General features: G+C 43.8%; 4 protein-coding genes and 1 long non-coding RNA gene across 7 annotated transcripts; 2 read left to right on the top strand and 3 right to left on the bottom strand.

Annotated features, from left to right (window-relative positions):
* The first annotated feature begins 318 nt into the window (after nucleotides 1-318).
* Nucleotides 319-7,079, top strand: LOC125507857 (vacuolar-sorting receptor 1). 3 transcript variants are annotated; one of them, XM_087525494.1, is made up of 10 exons: nucleotides 319-773; nucleotides 3,432-4,112; nucleotides 4,198-4,286; nucleotides 4,369-4,438; nucleotides 4,535-4,618; nucleotides 5,234-5,316; nucleotides 5,416-5,497; nucleotides 5,903-5,967; nucleotides 6,307-6,346; nucleotides 6,435-7,079. In XM_087525494.1, exons 1-10 carry the CDS (start codon nucleotides 482-484, stop codon nucleotides 6,461-6,463), a joined length of 1,515 nt encoding a protein of 504 aa, XP_087381620.1. In that variant the 5' UTR covers nucleotides 319-481; the 3' UTR covers nucleotides 6,464-7,079. The 3 variants fall into 3 exon arrangements, with proteins under 3 accessions (XP_087381620.1, XP_048528335.1, XP_087381619.1); XM_048672378.2 differs by lacking the exons at nucleotides 6,307-6,346; nucleotides 6,435-7,079 and having other exon boundaries at nucleotides 5,237-5,316; nucleotides 5,903-6,290; XM_087525493.1 differs by lacking the exons at nucleotides 6,307-6,346; nucleotides 6,435-7,079 and having other exon boundaries at nucleotides 5,903-6,290.
* A 274-nt stretch (nucleotides 7,080-7,353) lies between these two features.
* On the bottom strand, nucleotides 7,354-9,163 carry LOC125507859 (NAD(P)-binding Rossmann-fold superfamily protein). The gene is made up of 6 exons (XM_048672380.2): nucleotides 8,866-9,163; nucleotides 8,576-8,728; nucleotides 8,390-8,483; nucleotides 8,203-8,285; nucleotides 7,946-8,099; nucleotides 7,354-7,732 (listed from the first exon to the last, which is right to left on the bottom strand). The coding sequence occupies exons 1-6, from the start codon at nucleotides 9,022-9,024 to the stop codon at nucleotides 7,500-7,502; spliced, it is 876 nt and encodes a 291-aa protein (XP_048528337.1). The 5' UTR covers nucleotides 9,025-9,163; the 3' UTR covers nucleotides 7,354-7,499.
* Nucleotides 9,164-9,771: 608 nt separating this feature from the next.
* Nucleotides 9,772-10,632, top strand: LOC147968004 (uncharacterized). Its single transcript, XR_015603217.1, has 3 exons — nucleotides 9,772-9,983; nucleotides 10,160-10,386; nucleotides 10,458-10,632. It is a non-coding gene; the product is annotated as an uncharacterized LOC147968004 (long non-coding RNA).
* Nucleotides 10,633-11,518: 886 nt separating this feature from the next.
* LOC147968003 (uncharacterized) lies at nucleotides 11,519-12,651 on the bottom strand. Its single transcript, XM_087525492.1, has one exon. It carries the CDS (start codon nucleotides 12,471-12,473, stop codon nucleotides 12,048-12,050), a length of 426 nt encoding a protein of 141 aa, XP_087381618.1. The 5' UTR covers nucleotides 12,474-12,651; the 3' UTR covers nucleotides 11,519-12,047.
* A 321-nt stretch (nucleotides 12,652-12,972) lies between these two features.
* Nucleotides 12,973-20,811, bottom strand: LOC125507856 (uncharacterized). Its single transcript, XM_087525491.1, has 13 exons — nucleotides 20,172-20,811; nucleotides 17,476-17,650; nucleotides 17,301-17,384; nucleotides 16,983-17,224; nucleotides 16,675-16,912; nucleotides 15,885-15,964; nucleotides 15,728-15,812; nucleotides 15,488-15,619; nucleotides 15,303-15,416; nucleotides 14,194-14,241; nucleotides 13,905-13,989; nucleotides 13,731-13,787; nucleotides 12,973-13,634 (listed from the first exon to the last, which is right to left on the bottom strand). The coding sequence occupies exons 1-13, from the start codon at nucleotides 20,375-20,377 to the stop codon at nucleotides 13,504-13,506; spliced, it is 1,677 nt and encodes a 558-aa protein (XP_087381617.1). The 5' UTR covers nucleotides 20,378-20,811; the 3' UTR covers nucleotides 12,973-13,503.
* Between the last annotated feature and the right edge of the window lie 996 nt (nucleotides 20,812-21,807).

Here is a 21,807-nt window from a genome sequence, read left to right as displayed (position 1 = left end):
CTGAATATAAGTTTATTTTTAATTAAATATAAGTCTTTTTTAAGATTTCAATATGAACTTGCTCCGTATGTAGTTCATATTAAAAAAATTTAAAAAATATATATTTAGAAACTGAGGGGGTTATTTATTTTGAATTGACTGTCATTACGGGGCATATGCACCCAGAGTCAAAACGTCCCTCTCAGCTGGCTCTAGGGAGCATTCTAGGATTGTACTTGGTCATTCACGACTTGTATAATTTAATTATCGCACAAACTCTTTTATTTTTCCAAATTCGTATGCTAGTGAACACAAGAAACGCCCGGAAATTCCCAAAGACGTCCGTCGCTGTCATCCCCGACATTTCGCTGCCGGCCGGCCGCTCACTTGCTCTGTTTTCCCCGCCGTGTCTCTCGTCCTCTTCTCCATCCATCACATGAACATAGTTACAAGAGCATGCAGCTAGCATCACTAGCTCCGTAATCCAATCGACACAGCCGACATGCTGAGGCTACTGATCATTTGGGCAGCGATCTTGGGCTGCTGCCATGGGCAGTCCGAAGTGTCCCGGAGGAACAGCCGGCTGAGGGTGATGTCACCGCCGGAGCTCGAGGGCACATACGGCTGTGCCAGCACCGACTTCGGTTTCCCGCAGCACGGTGGCTCCATGACCGGCGTGGTCGTCTACCCAAGGCGCAACACGATGGCCTGCACGAGCTTCGATGACTTTGGCATCTCTCTCCGTTCTCGCCCAGCCGGCGCGCTTCCTGTTATCTTGCTCGTCGACAGGGGAGGTACATAACACATGAATTTGTCCTCCTTTTTGATAGATACTCCTACATCTGATGATAAATTTCATATTCTCTGCCGCTGATATCCTTAATTTCACAGTACTGCCTTTATCCGGATTTAGGCCCTGTTTGGTTATAAGTCCTATGACTTTTTCTAGTTCCAACTAAAAAATTTCTAGTCCCTAAAAAGTACCCCTCTGTTTGTTTCAAGAGACTAAAAAGTCTCTAGTCCCTTCCTAAAGGTTATTAAATGACCATGTTGCCCCTAATATATAGAGAAATAACAATCAAACAACATCATGGGGTGGCGGGCCAATAAATGCATAGAGGGGCATTGTTGGAAAAGTCCTAAAAAAGACTCACCTTAAGAATCTTCTTCATTTAGTCTCAAATGCCTAGTTTAGTCCCTAAAAAGTCCCTCCCGTTTGGTAAAAAAGTCTTTAAAAGGGACTTTTCCTAGTCCCTACACAAAAAAATCCCTGGAAACAAACACCCCTTTATTAGTCAGGCAATGGGTTTTTTAGGTCTTCAATCTGACCAGCGAAACATGGTTTATTGGTATAAATGCCTACAAATGTGTATCCAAATTATAAACCCAAACGATGTGATACTATTTTTCTTGATTAAGGGTATCTCCAATATCGACTGAAACCTTCCGCATATGTCCAGACCGCGGAAGCCATCCGACGTTGTCCTGTATCGGTCTGCGGTGCGGTCCGTACGTACTTTCTCCCACAAAGATAAACATCGGGGGTTTTGCGGGAGTCCGGACTACTGCCATGCCCGCTTCTGACCGCCCTTGCCCTCCCAAAACCCCTACTCCCTACCCCGCGCTTCCCTTCCGGCGCCAGCTGCCCGCATTCATGTCACTCCACATTGAAGACGGCTCAGGGCGGACACAACCTCTCACTGCCTCCACCATTGAAGCGGCGCGCCGGCCGTGGGCGCCGCGCACTGCACGCCCGACTGAACATGCCTCCTCGCCGCATTCAAACGCCTCCAATAACCCGCGTGGAAGCCAAGGAACCTAATAATTTCATCTGGTTTGTTAAAAAAGAGTTTGAAATATATGCGGCTACGGTTGGATGACAGTCTTCCGCATCCATATCCACGGATGGACGCAGGAGAAAATTTGCGCATTGCCGTTGGAGATGCCCTAAACTCAGACAAGGTGATACTATTTGTCCCCCATAGGTAAGTGACACAAGCGATGATAATTATTAATCTACTCCCTCCGTTCCTAAATATTTGTCTTTCTAGAAATTTCAACAAGTGACTACATACGGAGTAAAATGAGTGAATCTACACTTTAAACTATGTCTATATACATCCGTATGTGGTAGCCCATTTGAAATCTCTAAAAAGACAATTATTTAGGAACGGAGAGAGTAAAATTCTAAAACCTAGCACTGGCATTTTCTTGCTATATAATGATGTATGGTATCCAGAAAATTGTAGGAATATATCCATACTTATATGAAATATAATTCAGCACTCACGTGAAATCATGCATATGTAAACAGAATGCTTGTCCAATAAGGATTTGAGTAAATAGACACACTTCGAACACCTACTAATTGCTTTACATTTTCTTTAAAATGAAGCGTCTTGTGTCATCGACAGTTCAAAGGTTCTGAAAGACGATTCACCACTAGAAATCTGCACCATGTTTGATTGTTCCTAATTTAGGAGTGAAAATGTATATTAAAATATGTTTTCTTTTTTGCGAACGAAAACTAGGGGATGTTTGGTTCTAGGCCTAACAATGCCACGCTTTGCCATATAATGTTGTCAAACTTGCAGTTTTTTAAAATGAGAGTCATAAGTTGGCAAGCCTAAGGGAACCTTGTCACACTTTTTAAGTGTATGTGATGTGGGACTCTGGTAGTGTGGCTTGTCTAAGGTGTGGCTTGAATCAAACACTCACATAAATTGGTCAAACTTGCTTAACCTTGAGTGCGGCAACCTTAGACAAATTTAGTCTCAAAGAAAAAGATAAAGATATAACAAAGAAAAAGATGAAGGAGGGCTGATGTTATCTTGATTTTTTGTTGACTCGATGCACAATCTACATACACCTCTATTAACTAAGTGGAAAAATCTACCTAGCACACGTGTGCTACTCTAGAGAGAGCATGCGCATACATGCACAAATCTACAGCCACATGCTGACTTCATTGCAATAATTGCTAAATCTGAATTTACAAAATGATTTATCTCACAAACTGTTAATCTGATTAGTCTTCACCGGTGAGTTCGACTCGGCATGGGCTTCAAATAAGATCTCATGTTGTCATGTTTCAACGAATTTATTCGCCGTCACTAGTTGCTAGGTTATGTCATCATAGTTGCGATGTTATCCGTAAACCGTGGGCATAATTAGTGTGTATGGTTACCAGGTAGTGATAGTTTCGCATTAAAAAAAGGTAATAGTTTTGGACATTGCAACTATAATCCTAACTAGAATGTCTCAGTGCATTGTAGCATTTCATTTGAGTAAACTTATACTTTTATTAATGTACATTTTTAGATTAAACTATGTAAACTGAAGTATTTAAAACTATATGCATACTTTTTAAAGTACTCCTACATCTATTTATAATACCACATGTACTTACGACCCGATGGAGTAATACAATATGGTTGGATTGCTTTAAATAGAATGTTACTTCACAACCAAGGTGAGGAATGGGCAGAAAGCAGGAGCAGCAGCAGTTCTTCTTGTTGATCAAATAACTCAACCATTATTTACAGTCGACAAATCAGAAAGCAGCCAGGCAACAAATGATTTACAGGATGTCACCATTCCTTCAGCACTTATAACCAGAAGCCTTGGGAACAGTCTCAAGAAAGCAATTGATAATGGCGATTTGGTTAATGTAAACTTCAACTGGGGGGAGTCCCGATTGTACCCTGATGAGCGTGCTGAGTATGAATTCTGGACAAACAGTAATGATGAATGTGGTCCAAAATGCGATAGCCAGGTTGATTTCCTAAAGAGATTTAAAGGTGTAGCCCAGACACTTGAGAAGAAGGGCTACACGCAGTTCACTCCTCATTACATTACTTGGCATTGCCCAGAGAGTTACCAAAATAGCAAAATGTGCAGGTCCCAATGTATCAACTATGGGAGATATTGTGCACCAGACCCGGAACAACATAGGTATGATGGGTGCGATGTAGTGGTTCAGAAATTACATCAACTTTGTGTGTTCAAAGTTGCAAAGAGGACTGGGAAGCCTTGGTTATGGTGGGACTATGTGACTCATTTTGCTATTAGGTGCTCAATGAAGGAAATGAACTACAGTAAAAGATGTGCTGACAGAGTAATCGAATCACTTGGTATGCTAATGTTGCACCAGCTGCTCTATGTTTGAAACTGAAGTGCAGTTATAATAATAGTGGTGAATGTGTATGTATTTTGCAGGCCTTAATCAAAAAGAGGTTGACATGTGTGTTGGTGATCCTTCCGCGGACGAGGAAAATCCTGCGCTAAAAGCTGAACAAGACACACAGGTTACTAGTTGAGCACTATCTTAGTTTTTGCCTTTACCAAGTTAGTCCTCTGAAATGCAGAAGCATCTTCTATTTTGCACAGATTGGCAAGGGTTCTCATAGTGATATTACTATGTTACCAACACTTGTAATCAACAATAGACAATACAGAGGTCAGTGTTTGTCCCTCCAATTTAAAAAAATGGAATAGCTACATGAGGTGTGGTGACTGATGAGCCTTAACTGCTTACTGAATCTTTATTTCCCAGGGAAACTTGAAAAAGGAGCAGTTCTTAGAGCTCTCTGCGCCAGCTTCCAAGAAAATAATAAACCATCTGTTTGCTCAAATGAAGGTTTGATTTGTTGGTTCCCATGATTTTCTGTAGTTGTCTATATTTACCATGAATAATGGAGAAATATAAAACATTAACTAAAAGGGGTAGTATGTAAGCAGTAGTGTTATGGACCAGCAGCCCATGGGGCTAGGATGGTCATCACACACATATGTCTCTTTTCTGCCAAGTTCCCAAATCGTACCCTACTAACTCCATGCATTACAGCATGAATAGTATTTCCTCCGTTCCCTAATATAAGACCTTTTAGCTATTTCAAATTATTGACTACATACATATATACTAAAATGAGTGAACATATAGTAAAATGTGCCTAGATACATATGAATCAAGAAAAATCTAAAAGGTCTTATATTGGAGAACAGAGGGAGTAGTAGAGACCAGGGTTGTGAAGAAACGCCTACAATGCATTGTGTACGATAGCAACCTACAATGGACTAGTATAATGTTGTAGACACTACACAAATATATGTACAATGGTATAGACGGCAACAAGCTTATAAATGTAGAATAGTAGGTAATATATTTCTAACCTACACCATATAACCCAAAATTCTATACGACGCCTCTTATAACTACTGATGTAAGCTTATTGTAAATTGTCTAACGATCAAGAAGAAGACATACAAACCAATCAATGCTTGGACAACAATGGCGGTTGTTGGCAAGATATGGCTGCTAACGTGACTGCGTGCAAGGTACATGTTCTACTGTTCTATTTTCTCCAGATTACGTTACTTCATGTGCTAAATATTTGTTCTGTTTAGCTTCATGTATGCTGTTTTGTGCACATGTAGGACACCTCCACTGGAACAGTTTGTGAATGTCCAGTTTTGCAAGGTGTGAAGTACATTGGTGATGGTTACAACGACTGCAAAGGTACACTAATAATTTTCTATATTTATCTTTTCATAGCTTTTGTTTGTTCTTTTGAAGTAATGTGCAGAAGATGCTCATTTCTCTGTGGCAAACATAGGTACCTAGACAATCTGCCCATCTTCCTGTCCATAGTTCCTTTTATAGAAAAGAACAGGGGAAGCACACAGTTAAGTTAATGGGGCATACCCTTTTGTATCAAAAGGTAGTACTAGAGGTATTACAGTGATGGAGTTGACACACAATAGCACTAACAGGCTTTGTAGAACAATTTTGATTGGTCACAACATAGAAAATCCTGAGGTTAAGTATTAGTGCAAAGCTTCAGCTTTTAAATATTGTGCAGCGCTATCTTTGGTCATCTTTTCCTACTCTTATTAACCATTTCTACTCTTCTTTAATGTGCAGCTCCCATGTATCAAGATTGGCAGCCGATCAAGATCCGTAATACCCATACATATTCTTCTTATTTAGTAAGTATTTTTCATCACCTTTCTTACGGTACCATGGTTCTCAAATGGATGAATGCAAAGAGCCATTTCAATTGAACTATATAAAAGGATTTATTAGATCATTTGTATCTAGTTGTTCGATCGAATGAGAAATTCTCCAGAGTGCCTTTTGAGTTCGTAATATCTCAAGTATCAGAACCTTGATAATAATTGGAAACTATATCTGTTTATACTCTATACCTAAGAACCAGCTTGGTAACAGAAAAAGAAAGCTTTAACTTGCTAGCCCAAAACTAATGCACGCAAATACTAAGGCATATAGAAGGTTACTGACATAGTATTATTTTTCTGTGGATCCAGACAGAGGTTGTCCATAAGGCCATTTACAACCTCTTTGCAGGTGCATGCACAGACATTCGATAACAACCATCGGTGTACTTTAATGTTATATGTACAACTGATTAATCATATTAATGTTCTTTTGTCAGGAATATTTGCGGCACATAAGGTGTTCTAATAGGATCTGCAAGGTATTGTGGTGATGTGTGGTATTTTTCTGATTGATACAACATGTACATTTGACAGTTATGTGAAGAACATGGCATGAAGGTGGTTTCTGTCACAAGTTTGGTGCTTGCTCTTGCTATTGTGTAATGTCATAATCTATAGCCTTATATGTTTGTCTCTGGTGTTTTAAAATATTAGATTAGCCCAAACTATAATGCTACGCCCTTTTTCCTCCTTGATCATGGAGCGACATAGCTACTTGGGATGCAAAATATTTATGAGTTGCCGCTTTACCATGTTCCTAAGAAAGGCAAAACACAAGGATCTCATGCCATAACAAATTGGCAGAATTGGCCCCTAGACACCATTAAAACTTTGCTTTTGCCACAGGACACTGAAAAAACATGGATTTGCCGAAATCCATTACAGTTTGATGGTTCTTTCCCACAAGACAGCCAGCCTTTATAATATTCAGATTCGATCAAACCGACGATGATTTGTACAAATTATCCCCATGCCCATCAGGATTCATACTAAATCGGCCAAGTGCCAAACGAACTCGCAGCCTTACTCTTCACTCACAGGGATAGCACGAATTGGGACGATTTGAACGTTGATGCTGGTACAGAGATTAAGCTGGGATCTAACTACAAGTTGTGTATGACTTAACAGGATAAAGAGATACACAGCTATGAAGAGGTTACTTCTCACCAGAATTTGCTTTGTGCAATTGACATGTACTGGGAGACAAGAAAGATCCCACTGCAAGTGTGTGTATATTTAGTAGACTGTAGGCACCAGTGCTTATACATATACAAGGAAACAAGCTTGACTTGTAAAGTTGTACTCAGCGCTAAACATCATATATGCATAATTTTCAAGTAGTTAAAAATGAAGAGGAAAGGGAAATATACTTCACATGCTTTTCATATCAATGGTCTTACTAGAGCTGGGTTCAGGCATTTGAATTTAAGGCTAAAAAGACACACAGGTGGTTCTGAAGAAGAAAATTGGGGTAGAAATGATCACTGACTGGAAAACAGTGGTCACCAAGGAATTTCTTGGCCATCCCAAGCGAAGAACTTCCCATTGTCAGTCTTCTTGGCATTGTCGATGATAGACAGGAGCTTCTGTACAGAGAACTCCCTCGTGAAGAGCTTATCTTTGGCCACGTTTCTCTGGAACGGCCGTGAGAGATCGGTGTCGACTGTTCCGGGATGCAGCAAAATGCAGGCGATGTTGTCCTTCTTGCCCAACTCGACTGATGCAGTCTTTGTCACTGCAAAGACATGACCAATGCACGTATTTCAGAAATCTAAGACAAAGAAAGGTACATACATAATTGTGGTATGATTAGTTTGCTGTGGATCAAATTGACAAAACGCTGCATGAGGGAAAACTATCCTGATGACAAATTAACAAGAATGGTATGAACTACTCAATAACAAGCTAGTGAAATCTGAATGGAGCATGCATCTTGCTGTTAACATACATTGATTCAGTGCTGTTTTAGAAGCTCTGTACGAATGCCAGCCTCCCAGAGCATTGTCTCCTATCGAGCCAACCCTAGCGCTCATATTTGCAACCAACGAGAAACCTTTCCCTGTTTCCAAGCTCGCACCAATCTTCAGGAACGGACGCATATGCTGACAAGAACAAAGCTCAGTTCAGACACTGGGGTAAGCACAGCGCGGTGATAAGCAGAATGCAGACGCAATTCGGAGCAGAAAGAAAGGCGGTAACCGCTACCTTGATGACTAGAATAGGACCGACGGCATTGACTTCATATGCCAGTAGCAGGGATGACTTCTGAACTTTGCTCAACGAGGTCTCTGCAACATGAGGTCAGAGCAACCTGGTTTCAGATAAGTCATTATAATCCCATAACCCACCTAATGCAAGCTGGAAAGCAATTGCTCCAATGTGAGGAACGGACCTGGCTGTATCACATTTGGGATCGAAAGTATGCCGGCGGCATTGATCAGTAGGTCGAGAGATCCGTGGGTCTCCCCAACTGCGGCTGCGGCGGCCTGCCATGGAAAGGTTCGATCCACTCGTGCTATCACTGTATCACCTTGGGAATCTGTGAGGAGGGGAAAAGCAGGAGAGGTTACCCCGTTACCTCTATGGTGCTCTCGTCGGTGACGTCCAGGGGCAGCACGGTGAGGCGCCCCGCGTGCTCCCGCCTCAGCTCCTGGAGCTCGGCGGCGGAGTCGGGGGCGCGGCACGTCGCGACGACGCGGCCCTGGTCGCTCCGCCGCAGCAGCTGCCTCACCTGCCGCACGCGGGCAATGCGGGTACGCGGTGAGCGAATCGGAAATACGGAGGAGCGCGAGGGCTGATGCGCAAACGGAATGGGGATAGGACAGAGGAAGAAGGAGAAGGAGCGAGCTAGGATTGGGAGGCACTCACGAACTCGAGCCCGATGCCGCGCGACGCGCCCTGCACCATGGACACGCCGGAGGCGGGAGGGGCCGCGGCCGCGGACGAGAGCGCCCTTGCCGGCGACGACAGCGACGACACCGCCATCCTCGCCGTCGCCATTGCTGCTCTCAGCGTGTTCGCGCGCATCGTCGCAGAGAAGAGAGGGCGTGGTGGTGGCTTAATGGCGCCTCCTCCGCAGCATCACATGGTTGGGTTGCAGTAATGGCGGGGTGGGTCGGGCCGGCGAAGGCTACGGGGATGTGCGCGGCTGGACGAAGGCACACGTCCACTCTTTTCCCTTTTCTTTTCCTCCATTTTTTTTATTTTCTTTTGCCTTTTCTCGGGGGCGCTACTGGCTAGGCGCCGGACTACCGGCGCGATTTTAGATCGGTCCATTCCGGAGCCGTTTGATCGTGCTTGTGGGTACGGTCAAGATCAGCTCGCTAGCTCGTGGGCAGAAAAGAGAGTGGCCATGTGAGCTGCTAGAGTCGCTCTTGCCTTCTACCCCCTCAACTCTCCCACCCCCTACCCCCTTGGTTTTATCTCAAAAAAACCTCGGTTTTAGGTTCTGTCACCGACGGTGACAGCCTTATCGAGTCATCGTAGCTCCAGCCAACACCGCTTCCAGCATCGCCATCTCTATGAGAGTTGTTTCTTCTTTTAGTGAATGAAAACGTTGTTCATTCCTTCCCATTGGGGAACAAACGTTCGCTCGGATTACCTCCTTGAGCTGATATTCGCCCATTATCCGCGTGTAAAAACTTATCAAATTACAAAGTAGTGGCAAAATATCAAAGTCCAAAGTAAGTGGTGGCAAAAAAATCAAATTCCCCAATTGGAAGCAAGTTAGAGGGCTTTGCGGGAGTCCGGACACCAGCCACCTAGGACTACGACGCCCTCGACACACTCAAATCTTCCTCCCGCTCCCCTTTTCTTCCACTTCGCCCCTACTCCCACTTCCTTTCGTCCACCAACTCCTCATCTGGCGTCGTCGATGTACCTCTCGGATCGCCGCCCAGCCATCCTCGGACATCCGGAGACCCCACTCACGCGCCTGCCTACCTTGGACTATGTCATAGTCCACTCAGGACTCCCTCTGCAGCTAGGTACCCCCCGCACCAATGCTGATGCCGTCCATGGCGGACCACGCCCGACAGGTGTTCGGTCAAATGCCATTGATCTTTTTTTTGAACTTCTTGTTGTTTCCTAGAGTAACATGATGATGGGGTACTCGATGATCGAGGGTGAGTTGTTTGTGATGCATGGTTGGACGTATTTGCAGACTTTATAGGGATGAACGAGGGCCTGACTTTTTTTTGGCAAAGTTTGCACACTTCGTTTCATGAGCGGAAGTACTTCGCACCCTACGATATGCACGTCATCCATGAAAGCCATGTGAAGTCGCTAACACATCGGTGGTACACCATCTGCAATTTTGTCATGAAGTTTTGCGGCGTGGTTGGATGAGTGGAGGCAATGTGTCCATTGTGCGCATCAACCATGGAGATCGTAGGTTTTGCTTCTTGTTGCTATACATGTTATTCATTTAGTCACTAAATGTTTCTCTACACGTTATATAGCATGCATCGCTGCCATGATGTACTACAGGACCGGGGGCAGGCCATTCGCGCGCATACATTATTGGATGAAGCTCAAGGGGCAGTATGTGTGGGACAGCATGTGTCGGTTCTAACTCTAGTATTGTTGAATTTTGAATCGATGATTTTGAAAAACTATTATGGATGGATTGTGCTATTTACATGCTATTTATGGATGAATTAATGTACTAGATATATTTGCATGCTATTTGTGGATGAATTGTGCTATTTTCTATAGTTACTTTGAGTGTTGTGTGCTTGGTTTAGCTAAATTATATCTGAACTTCGCTGAATTCTACCATGTTTGATGAAAATTGGTCGGTTTGTTGTAATCCGGTTTCAAATGTATGTGAGAAGGGTTGGATGGCCACCTCTCACATCAGTGTTCGCGGACGGATTTGGTGTCCGCTTAAGGGTCAGTGTTGAAGATGCCCTAAGCTATGGGCTAGGGAGGACGGGGGAGGGGTTACATCAGAGAGAGTATTAATGCCGCATGGATACTACTCCGGCAAGATGTTGGCCAAGCCAATGTCGCATGCGGCGCCCCACAAGCGGATTGCATTTATATCATGACATACATAGATTCATCAATGATTTATAAATAAAAATATGCCTTTTATCTCAACCTTTCAAAAAATCCAAGGGAAGTCATTCTACATAGTTCGTTTCATTCAACTAAAAGTAAGTTTTCATATTTAACGACGCCATAAGACTTCAACACGAGTTATATGGGCGAACGGCATCATATACTCATATAGATGAAAACACAATCTATATGCATCCACGAACTACAAAGCAAGCTTATTATAGTATGCACACAATACATTGTCTTTGAGCTCTACGGCGGAGATTATTGTTCGATCGCCGCTGAATTGGACTTGGTGGAAGGATCCTCCGTGTCTTCTTTTTTACTGATTTTTTGTTTTGCAGGGTAGTTTCCTTTTTTACTGAAATTAACCTAAGAGGCCACATTTCTTTACAGAAAAGAATATACACATTTTTTCTCTGTACATAAATAAACTGATCAGAGGTCACCAGAGATGAAATGGAATGAAAGTATACATAATTTACTTTAGGCAGCACGACCTCTTTACAGTTTACACACGCTTTAGATCGCCACGACACAAATTAAATGCAAAAATACACATCTCAACAATACAAGTTTTATGGTGATTGGCTAGAACAAATACAAAACCATTAGCTAGAACAAATGCAAAACCATTAGCTATGAAGCAGCTCTGCCTATACGAAGTTACGAACGAACCCAAGGTATATACTCCCTCCGTTCAGAATTACTTGTTGCAAAAATGGATGTATCTAGACGTATTTTAGTTCTAGATATATCCATTTCCGAGACAAGTAATTCCGAATGGAGGGAGTATCTTCTACTTGGCGCCCGAGAATCTTAGATCTCGCGCAAGAACACACAAAAAGAATCAATCAAATTCAGAGAGGACCAACACCAACACGCATATGGTTCATGCAGCATCGTTGATCATATACGGAGTACTATATATGAACCGACGTAGAGCTGGGCCAGCTCCCTGCAAGTTGATCACCTGCAAGTTGCTATCACGTGGCGTAGAGCTGGGCCAGCTCCCTGACGGCGTCGTCCTCGCCGCCGGCGCCGGCGCGGAGGTCGACGGCGTTGTCGAGCATCCACAGCAGGTGGTCGAACAGCACGACCTCGCACCTCACGGCCACCGGCTCCTTGCTACCATCCCCGACCCCGCCGCCGCCGGCGTCGTCAATGAGCGCGGCGATCAGCGGGTGGCGGAGGTGCCTGGCGCTGATGACGTACCGCCGGCGCGAGCTGCCCACGAACACCACCGCCGACGCCCCCTCTGCAGCCGCCGCCTCGCTGTCCTCGCCGGCGGCGTCGTCCCTGGCCGACATGGAGCGGAGGTTGCTGTAGGAGCTGGAGGAGGACGCCCGCCTGCTCCCCGCCCGCGACAGGCTCTTGCACCTGCGCAGCACCACGCTCCTCAGCCTGTCCATGCACGCACGCACGCACGCACGCGCGCGCGGAAACCAGACTGGGAGGTGGATGATCTGATCCGCAGGCCGAGAGCGAGGTTAATTAGGTGCAGATGTGGTACGTAAGTACGTGTTGGGTCGTGTTGGTGGGGAGGGGTTAGAGGGGGAGGGTGGCACGTCGCGGGAGGCAAGTGAGGTAGCCCATCAGTGCTCTCACCGCACTTGCATGGGGGTTGGCCTAGTTATTAATGGGAGTGCAGATGTAGGTAGGGCTTGACCTGACTGGGGCCGTCATCCATTGATGCGCTGCTGGGTGGATTAAGTTGTTGGTTAATTAGTACATCTTGTGTTTAGTGGTGATTAATTAAGGGCCAAGCATGGTTGCTAAGATAACCAAAGAGAGCGCAGACGATGATCACAAGCAATCGGATTTAGTTTCAGGTACAAGAAGCCACTTGCTCGAGGACATCATAACCATGCATTAACAGTATACATCGACATGAAAATGTTACTGCAGATATGGACTGAAGAACAGTTTATAGCTATATAGATGGCAAAGTGAACATTCTTTTACAGGGTATCCTTGATGGTACAAGTTGCTCGTTCCTCGATGAACTTCTTTACGTTGTCGCAAATCTTACGACAGGAACGCGGAAATGCAGATTTCTGCGCCAAAAAAAACCAGGCAGCATACCATGACATGTTCCAACGAATGCAACGAACCTCGTCCCTGCACAGGATCCATCCATGAATTTACAGCAGATAGCCTGGCTCTCTGTATGTCAACCAAACCTGCTCAGGACTATGGATTCGTCAGGAAACAAATGAGGTAACAATGTACAGGATGACCTGGAGCTCCAACATACACAATGACTTGACTTCAAACAGCTGCACGAGAGCAAAATCCACGGTCTTATAGATACTCTAAGATTTGCCCTTTAAAACAGCCACTTGAGCAGGCTGCCATCTGTCCATATGCGAAGGACCCAGATTCTGTGGGTGATTTTCTGCTTTCGTTTATGGGAGACGGGTAGCAGAAAACACACACCTGTTATCTGTGTTGTGCTTGGGAATCTTCGGAGGAGATACTGGAATGAGGCGAGGGGCTCTCAGGCAACTCTAGCTGAGGCGGCAATGGGCCCAAAAGACTGCCTTCAGGCTGATCGTCACTTTCAGCACACTCTGTACAGATGTCAGTGGATGAATCATTAATATTATGAGTTTATGACATTGTTTGAACCCAATACCTTAAGAGAGCAAGGACTCTGAAAAAATTACCAAATAATGATTTGATGGTTGGTCGTTTTGGTTTGTTGTTCTTCTTCTTTAATTCAGCTGCAAAGCCAAACAAGAAAATCACGAATAATGCATTGTGCAAAAAAATATGCCCAAGCCACTTTTTGCGAAGAACACAACGAGAAACAAGTGAGCAGGAAAGGAAATATATCCAACCTATTCCTGGAAGTTCAGGATCATTCACTATTTCGAAGTTCTTGTAAGTATAACCGACAAAATTCATGTCCTTGGAGGAAAGCATCTGCACAAACGAACATTGGCTCAGGACCTAGATCATGTAGTGAAAGGAAAGGAATGCTAGAGAATAAAATATCAGGGATCAAAATTCAATTCTAAGTGCAGTAACATTTCGCTGAAAACCATGCACTAAAAATGCTCTGGAGGTCTTTTGACAACGCAGAACACCAAAAGGATATTGTATTCAATTGATCTTTGTAGTAAGTACCTTTCTCCAAGGACCTGCCTTTGATGAAGTTTGCATGGTAGGCGCAGCCTGGAAGAACACCAGATGCAAAACCGTCAGTACACATTGAATAGAACAGATGACAAGAACCAAGATAATATTTGCACCAGCCAATGTACCATTTCCGGCCATCTCACAGTATATTTTTCATAATATAAGCTAAACAGGAAGCATAGCATGTTTCCCTGCAAATACATAGAACTGATTCTTTTGACCTATTCCTGAAAAGACCCCAGTATGATTAACACCTACAGGTTCAGTCAGATGCCACAAGCTCAGTTCCCTTGTATCAAATAATGCAGTAATACAGGCCCATAGTTCTGCTAATGAGATGGCTCATGTGTTCATGAAAACCAATTGTAATTACTATAATTCTGTTGTTTGTTGGAGTGATGTTGATTCATAGGTCCGGCAGTTCACTCCAGAAAAAAAATTAAAAAAAAGGATATCAAAGAATATTCATGCATCTACACCATTAAAAGTTTTCATGTAAAAAACTATCTTTTTGCATTTTGAGATTGCGCACTAGTCTGCATACCATACCGTTTCCAAGCAAATTGAAGTCAACTACCGAGACAATCCAAATGCGCACCATAAATTATAAAGTAAATCCTCTATCTGCCCTGCTCTATGCTGCCCCCACCGGATGGCACGTCCTACTTTGGGCTAAAGCCGGACAGCATCGGCTCTCTTCTACCATTGTCGCCTCCTCCCTTCCTCCCAAAATTCAGCTGTTGTTCAGCCCAACACATCCTTGATCAAGACCAGCTAATGGCGACTCTCACCTACTGTCACATCTTCCCTCCTGACTGCCACCACTCTGTCTTGACAAGCCTCCTTCACAACCAACAGCAGGCCAGCATCAGCATAACCTGTTGGTCTGTTCAGTAGCAAGTTGCAATTTACAACTAGAAGCTCCAACTTATGGTATTTATTGCCCAGATAAGTAGATCTCAGTTTCTCATGCTAATAGCCTTTTTTATGATATTCTTATTTATGGGAAACATGGCTTATAGGTATCTCGGTACCTTGTCGTATATCAGGTTAACTACTTGAGAACTAGAGACTAGCCTAAGTAGCTTGAAACTCACCTCCTCAAAATTCTCGAAGTTTTGTGTGTCCAACTCATCAATAACTTCAGGTATGAAAGCTGCTTCCATTTGATATAGCTTTTCCCATTCAACACTTCTAAACCATGGATGAGCCTGTAGGAAGGATCATGAATGATTATAAATTCAAAACTAAAGTGAAAACAATTAATTTGAACAATTTTTACCTTTATCTCATGTGCTCCTTTCATCCCAAGTCTCTGATCCACATTACATAATAGCTTATTAATTAGATCTTTAGCTTCTGGCGAAAGTCTGGCCTCTTCAGGAAATTTAAGATGGCTTCTCCAATTTACTATCTGCATGATTGGGCCCACTCAATGGTAACAAGAATTCACATAGAAAAGCACAATTCTTATGAAAGCGTATGGCACCATAATTGATGTAAAAACAGCATTCAAATTTACCTTCCTACATGTTGACATTGGGTCTTCAGAATAAAATGGTGGGTAACCCACAAGCATCTCATACATAATGGCCCCAAGTGACCACCTATAAAATGTAAATGTGAGAAACAAAACATCATAATTTAGTCATGCATTGCATAAGAAGGACAAAACTAACCAGTCACATTCCATTCCATATCCTTTCTTCAATAGGACTTCCGGGGCAATGTAATCAGGTGTACCAACAGTTGAATAAGCCTGAAATTCCAGTAAACAGCATATATAAATGAATGTAGAGCCAAGGCAGTGATATCATGTACTCCCTCCGTAAAGAAATATAAGAGCATTTAGAATACTATTTTAGTGATCTAAAAGCTCTTATGTTTCTTTACAGAGGGAGTAAAATATTACAGAGCCAGAGCAATGGTAGTACACACAGCTAAGACACAGCTGCTATTGGGTGTCAAACAAATGGCGGCTATGTTATCTGCTTAGAAACTTTATTTAAACATCCTATCATTTAAATGGATTTCATATGCTAATACAACATATATTGGAGAAATTCATTTCCATGTTAGGCTGTATAAATTTTCACCATGTAATGCCGCAGGTTAAATGACAAATGCATTAAAATCTTAGAATGGTTTCTCATCACTCATGCAGTATGTTTCACATTGAGAACGCCTGGATGTTCTTGACTTCTTATGGCCACATTGAATGGGATGCTTCTGTCCATGCTTGCCTCTTTATGACTTACAACTATTCCGCTAGAAATGTACGTGTGCAAATTGTTGGACCTAGAACTCCCTACTAGGGAATGCATAAGAATTAAGCAGCACATCGCTAGATGGCAGGAACCAATCTATTAGTCTACTAGACAGTAGTCTTAGTCAATGTTTGAGTTGCAGTAACCACCACAATGTTATAAGTGGAATGTTTCTCCTTTTATAAGCAAGTATATAACTTACCAACATCCGGCGATTCTTCTGCCAATGCAATAGTTGTTCCTGCTGTGTTCGCCTGGGAACAGCAGTGCTACTTAATAGCTTATCACCATCTGCTGATGTATTGGTGATATTCCCCGCTGCATTGTCAAGTTCAGTGAGATTTGGAAAGCTGCTACTATCTAGAGGCTTGCATAGGCCGAAATCTGAAAGCTTCAGATGGCCAGTTCGATCTAACAATAAATTGTCAGGCTTGATATCCCTGAAAAGATGTAACAAAGAGTTAGCTGCATGTTGCAATTACTATACACTTAATGGTGTTAATCTATTACCTATGAATATAGTTATGCTTGTGAATGGATTCAATTGCTAGTATTGTCTCTGCAACATAAAATGAAGACTCGTCCTCTGTAAGTGTATCCTTTCGCATGAGCAGAGTCATCATGTCACCACCAGGAAGGTACTCCATAACGAGGTATAGAAACTCATCATCTTGGAATGAGCAGTAGAGCTTAACTATATAAGCACTATCAACTTCTGCAAGGAGGTTCCTTTCAGCTCTCACATGCTCAACCTAGAAAGAACACATTAGAAAATAGAACATTTTGCCACACACCCTGATTTAATACTCAAGTAAGCAAACGAAGTACCTGGCCTCTTCGTAACATTTCAGACTTCTTGAGCTTTTTCATTGCATATACATTGGATGTAGCTTTTTCTCTACAAAGTCTCACCTGCAGAATATATCAGTATAAAGCAGAGGTAAGCAGTAGCAAAATACGATGAATAAAGATCCCTCGAGAAAAGAAAAAGAGACTTTATCACCTCCCCAAAAGCACCTCTCCCAATAATGGTCAGCAATTCAAAATCATCAACGCCCATTTTGTGCCTCCTTAGGCGCATGTATTCTGTCTCCTTTTTTTCTAAATCCTTCAGGATATTGTTTTGCTCCTCTTCAGATACATCAGCATCAGCAAGCTTCTTCTCCAGCATCCAACGCCTACAACATAACTATATATTAAGATGCAGTGATGAATGGCACCAAACAAGAAGTCCAGAACAGACATTCAATGACATGCAAACCATGCTTAGACACAACCAACATAAAGCGGTTTCACCAGCAGGTCACAAGGGAATAAATGCAGACAAGCACAAACTATGGCTATAAGGACCCCGTGAACAGCCTCTGTACTCTTTACGCTAGAGATATTTTCTTGCATGCCATCTTCCTTTAGCAACTTCGAGCATAGTTCTCAAAATTTACAGCATCATAATGCATTGCTTTTATCAAGTACAATAGCTCGTATAGGCATTGTGGGAATGAACAATTTAAGGCATATATACAGCAACAATTTATATTGAATGCTCCCTGTTCAATTAATACATGCAATTATTATAGAACACGTGTGTAAACTTTGTTGTAGAACATACCAACAACAATTAGGTCAATCAGCATATCGGATTTTGGTCCAAAACAGAAGGTGATAAACCATTTACCAGCTTCCATCCTATTTTGGTCTAAATGACACACCTACCTTACCTACTTCAACCCTATTTTTACTGCACAGCACTACAGATATGCACACCAACTTCTGCGTTGCTATGCAGTGCAGCTTTATCTTGTCTTATCCCAAAATTATAATAATTTTCCCTCCACAATCCTGGCAATATTATGCTGACATCAAAAACTCACATATATCAAGTTTGGTAACACTAACACTAACTAAATGCACAGCCATAGAATTGCAGGAATCCACCTCCCCGTCCAAAATTAGGAGGCAGCTGTCACATGTCATTCAAAACAGCCAAAATTAGACATCTGCATCCTAAGCACCAGGTGCATACTAGTACGGCGATGACAGGACCACACACAAAAGTCAACAGTAACTACTACTCTGCAAGTTGTGAGGTCAGCATGTCACACCCAGTTGTGGATCAGAGGGGTTGAACTAGGAATTAGGGCTCCAAGATGGATCGCAAGAGGAAAACTGTATGCCTGGAGGAATATTCATCTCTACATGATATATGTTGTATGTGTTTGTTGAGAGAGATCTCACATTCAGGAATGATTCATTAAAGCCACGTGCTTGGTATCTTATAGACAGCTATGAAAACGGAATAAAGCTACAACACGACAATAGGAAAATACACAGCGCATTAGGTAAAAGGGAGGGAGCGAGCCGTTGAATCCTTCTCGCCATCATCCATCATAGCCGTCCATTGGCTGAACTTCATCTTGTTAACTGAAGAAACAGAGACTACAGGTGCCATAGACCTGACACGGCAGCACAATTCCACTATGACGCAGCCAGCTTGGAAGAGACTAGGGCACAGATCACGACAAACAAATCGAGGGCGCAACTACTCAACCAAATCGAGGGCGGTTACGAATTAATACCTCCGCACCAGAACACCCACAGTTCAAGCCCAACTCACACAAACTGCCAATTCAACACCAGAATCCTGGCCCTCTTCAGCAGGCGATCCACCAGACCACGTGATCCGCAGGCACAGGTATATATACAGCAATATTTATTCTGAATGTTTCCTGGTCCAATTAAGTTTAGTAAATGGACATCGATTTACGGCGCTTATCACTTATGGTAACCTCATTATTATAGAGCACTTATGTAAACTCTGTTGTAGAGCGCACAAGCAACAATTAGGTCAATCGGCACATTAAAGTTTGGTCCAAAAAAGGAAGTGCTTCACCATTACCAGTTTCCACCCTATTTTGCTCCAAGTGACGCACCACTTTACTCCACAGAACTACAGCCATGCATATCAACTTCTGCAATGCCATGCAGTGCGGCGTTATCTTTAGTTATCCCAAATTTTCAATCATTTTCCCACCAGAATCCTGGCAAAGTAATGCTACCATCAAGGGAGCATATTTTAACTAAATGCACAGGCATAGAATTGCAAGAGCACAACTATCGTCCAAAATTAGGCGGAGGCGGTCACATGCCATGCAGCACATCCAAAATTAGACATCTGCATCATAAGCGCCAGGCGCATAACACTAGTACGGCAACACCAGTACAGCATTCAATAGTCAACAGCAACGGCTAGTCTGCGAGTTGCGAAGTCGGTTGCACAATGCTACCATGACAGCAGCCAGCTTAGAAGAGCCTTGGACACAGATCACGACAAACAAACGGAGCGCGCAACGAATCGACTAAACAGGGCGCCAGTTTGTGGCTACTGATCTGATACCTCTGCACCAGGACACCCACCAGATCCCAACCCAACTCATTGTGAAGTCAGCATAATTCCACCACGATGCAGCCAGCTTAAAAGAGAGACACTGATGACCCGTGCCCAAACAGGACGCCAGCTCGAGGCTACTGCCTACTGATCTGATACCTCCCCACCAGGACACCCAGGGATCAAGCCCAGCTCACACACATTGCCAATTCCACGCCGAAATCCTAGCCCGCTTGAGCAGGCGATCCACCAGACCAGACCGCGTGATCCGCGGGAGCAGGGAGAGCACCGAGCGAAGGCAGCGAGCGACTGACCTCTCCTTGCGCTCCTGGAGCGACCTCATCTGCGCCTTGTAGTGGTTCTCGATGCACTGCTTGGCGGCCTCCACCTTCTGCTTGGTGGCGCTGGACAGCACCGGCTCGTCCTCGTCGTCCCCGGCCATCCCGGCGCCGAGTGGCGACGCGCCCGGCCTGGCCTTGTCCTTCTGCAGCTTCTGCAGCCAGCTCCGGGCGGAGTCCATCGGCGGCGCGGGGGGCAGCAAGCGGCGGGCCGGATCGGGGGGATCAGGGTGGCGCCACTAGGCCCGCCATTGTGGGCGCCGATTCGCGTCCGTGGCCGCGCGGGATCTCCGGATCTGGTAGGGTGGTGGTGGGGGTGGTGGGGGGCTAGGGTTGGGTTTGGACCTGCGCGCGCGGCGGGGGCGGGCGCGGGCAGGAGCACGAGCTCCGCGCCGATTCGAATCGGATAGGAAATTTGTCAAGTGGGCGCGCGGTGGAGTTGTTCTATTCCGCTTCGATTCGGTGGGGCTGGGGCGCGGCGGGGAGGGGAGAGGCGGCGCGGGCACCACCGGCATTCGGCGCACCCCCGCCGCCGATTCGTTGCGGTTTGTTTTACTGTTTCGTTCGAAGTCGAAGCAGGACCTGGAGCAAGGAGGGTGGGGGAGGTGGCGGAGTTGAAGTGGGAGAGCGCGCGTTTGTTTGCTTTTCCTACCAAGACCCTGGCATTATGACATAATATCGGGGTTATTTTAACAATGTGATAATTTCTTACTGTAATTTATACTACTCCCACAACACTTGTGTTCTCGTTCTCCCGTTGCAACTATGTGTCGATGTTATGTAGAAACCTATATTCATGCCTCGACTTCCATGGGCTCTCCTAACCTTTTTTATACGAGATATGGTAACAACTACACCATATATACTTGACTAAAACAATTTTCATGTATTTACCTCTAGTGACGCTTCATGTTGGGTGTAGTGTTTATATTTGGCGATGACCATGAATTTGACCCTAAAAGCACCCTAAGAGAAAATACGATAAGAGAAGTATAGCCGGTTACGTGGCATTGTTGTGGATGTCACATTTGTTTTCTTTCCCTATAAACCTGACAGGTTGACTTTTATTTGAAAGGTGCAGTAGTAGTATGTGATATTTGCATATTTGCTCCCTAAAACCATAATCAACATGCTTATAATTTCATTGTGTCCTAGAAAATGAGAACCCGCACCTATTAATTTGCTTTAACCATTTAAAAAAAATCATAGCTGCCCCGCACCAAGTGTATCATCATGTAGTAGGTTTTCCGGTGTTTTCTACTTCACGCATTATACTACCTATTTTCCTTGCCATCCTTCTGCTCTTCGAGCCTTCTTTTTGGTGATAGTGATCAACAATGAGAGTTGACATTATAGTTAGAGCAAAGGAGGCAGGCATACAATTTGTGAAATCATGTAGATTTTGAATTGGCGTAATGTTTTTTTTCTAAAATGGACAATTTAGCAGGAGCCCTCGACATGTAATGCCCGGATCATCGTCCCACAAACAATGTAAGAACATTCATGATTTCTTCTCCTTCAATGTAGTTGCTTGCATTCACTAGATCACGTGTTTAGTTTATTATTACCCTTTTACGTCTGGTATGAATGTCTTTTTTATATCATTTTAATG

Source organism: Triticum urartu, chromosome 5A (assembly GCF_056163025.1).
Source record: "Triticum urartu cultivar PI428250 chromosome 5A, HENAU_Tu73, whole genome shotgun sequence".
NCBI lineage: Eukaryota > Viridiplantae > Streptophyta > Magnoliopsida > Poales > Poaceae > Triticum > Triticum urartu.
Note: the sequence above shows the minus strand (reverse complement) of the source record. Positions and strands in the feature narration are given on the sequence as shown.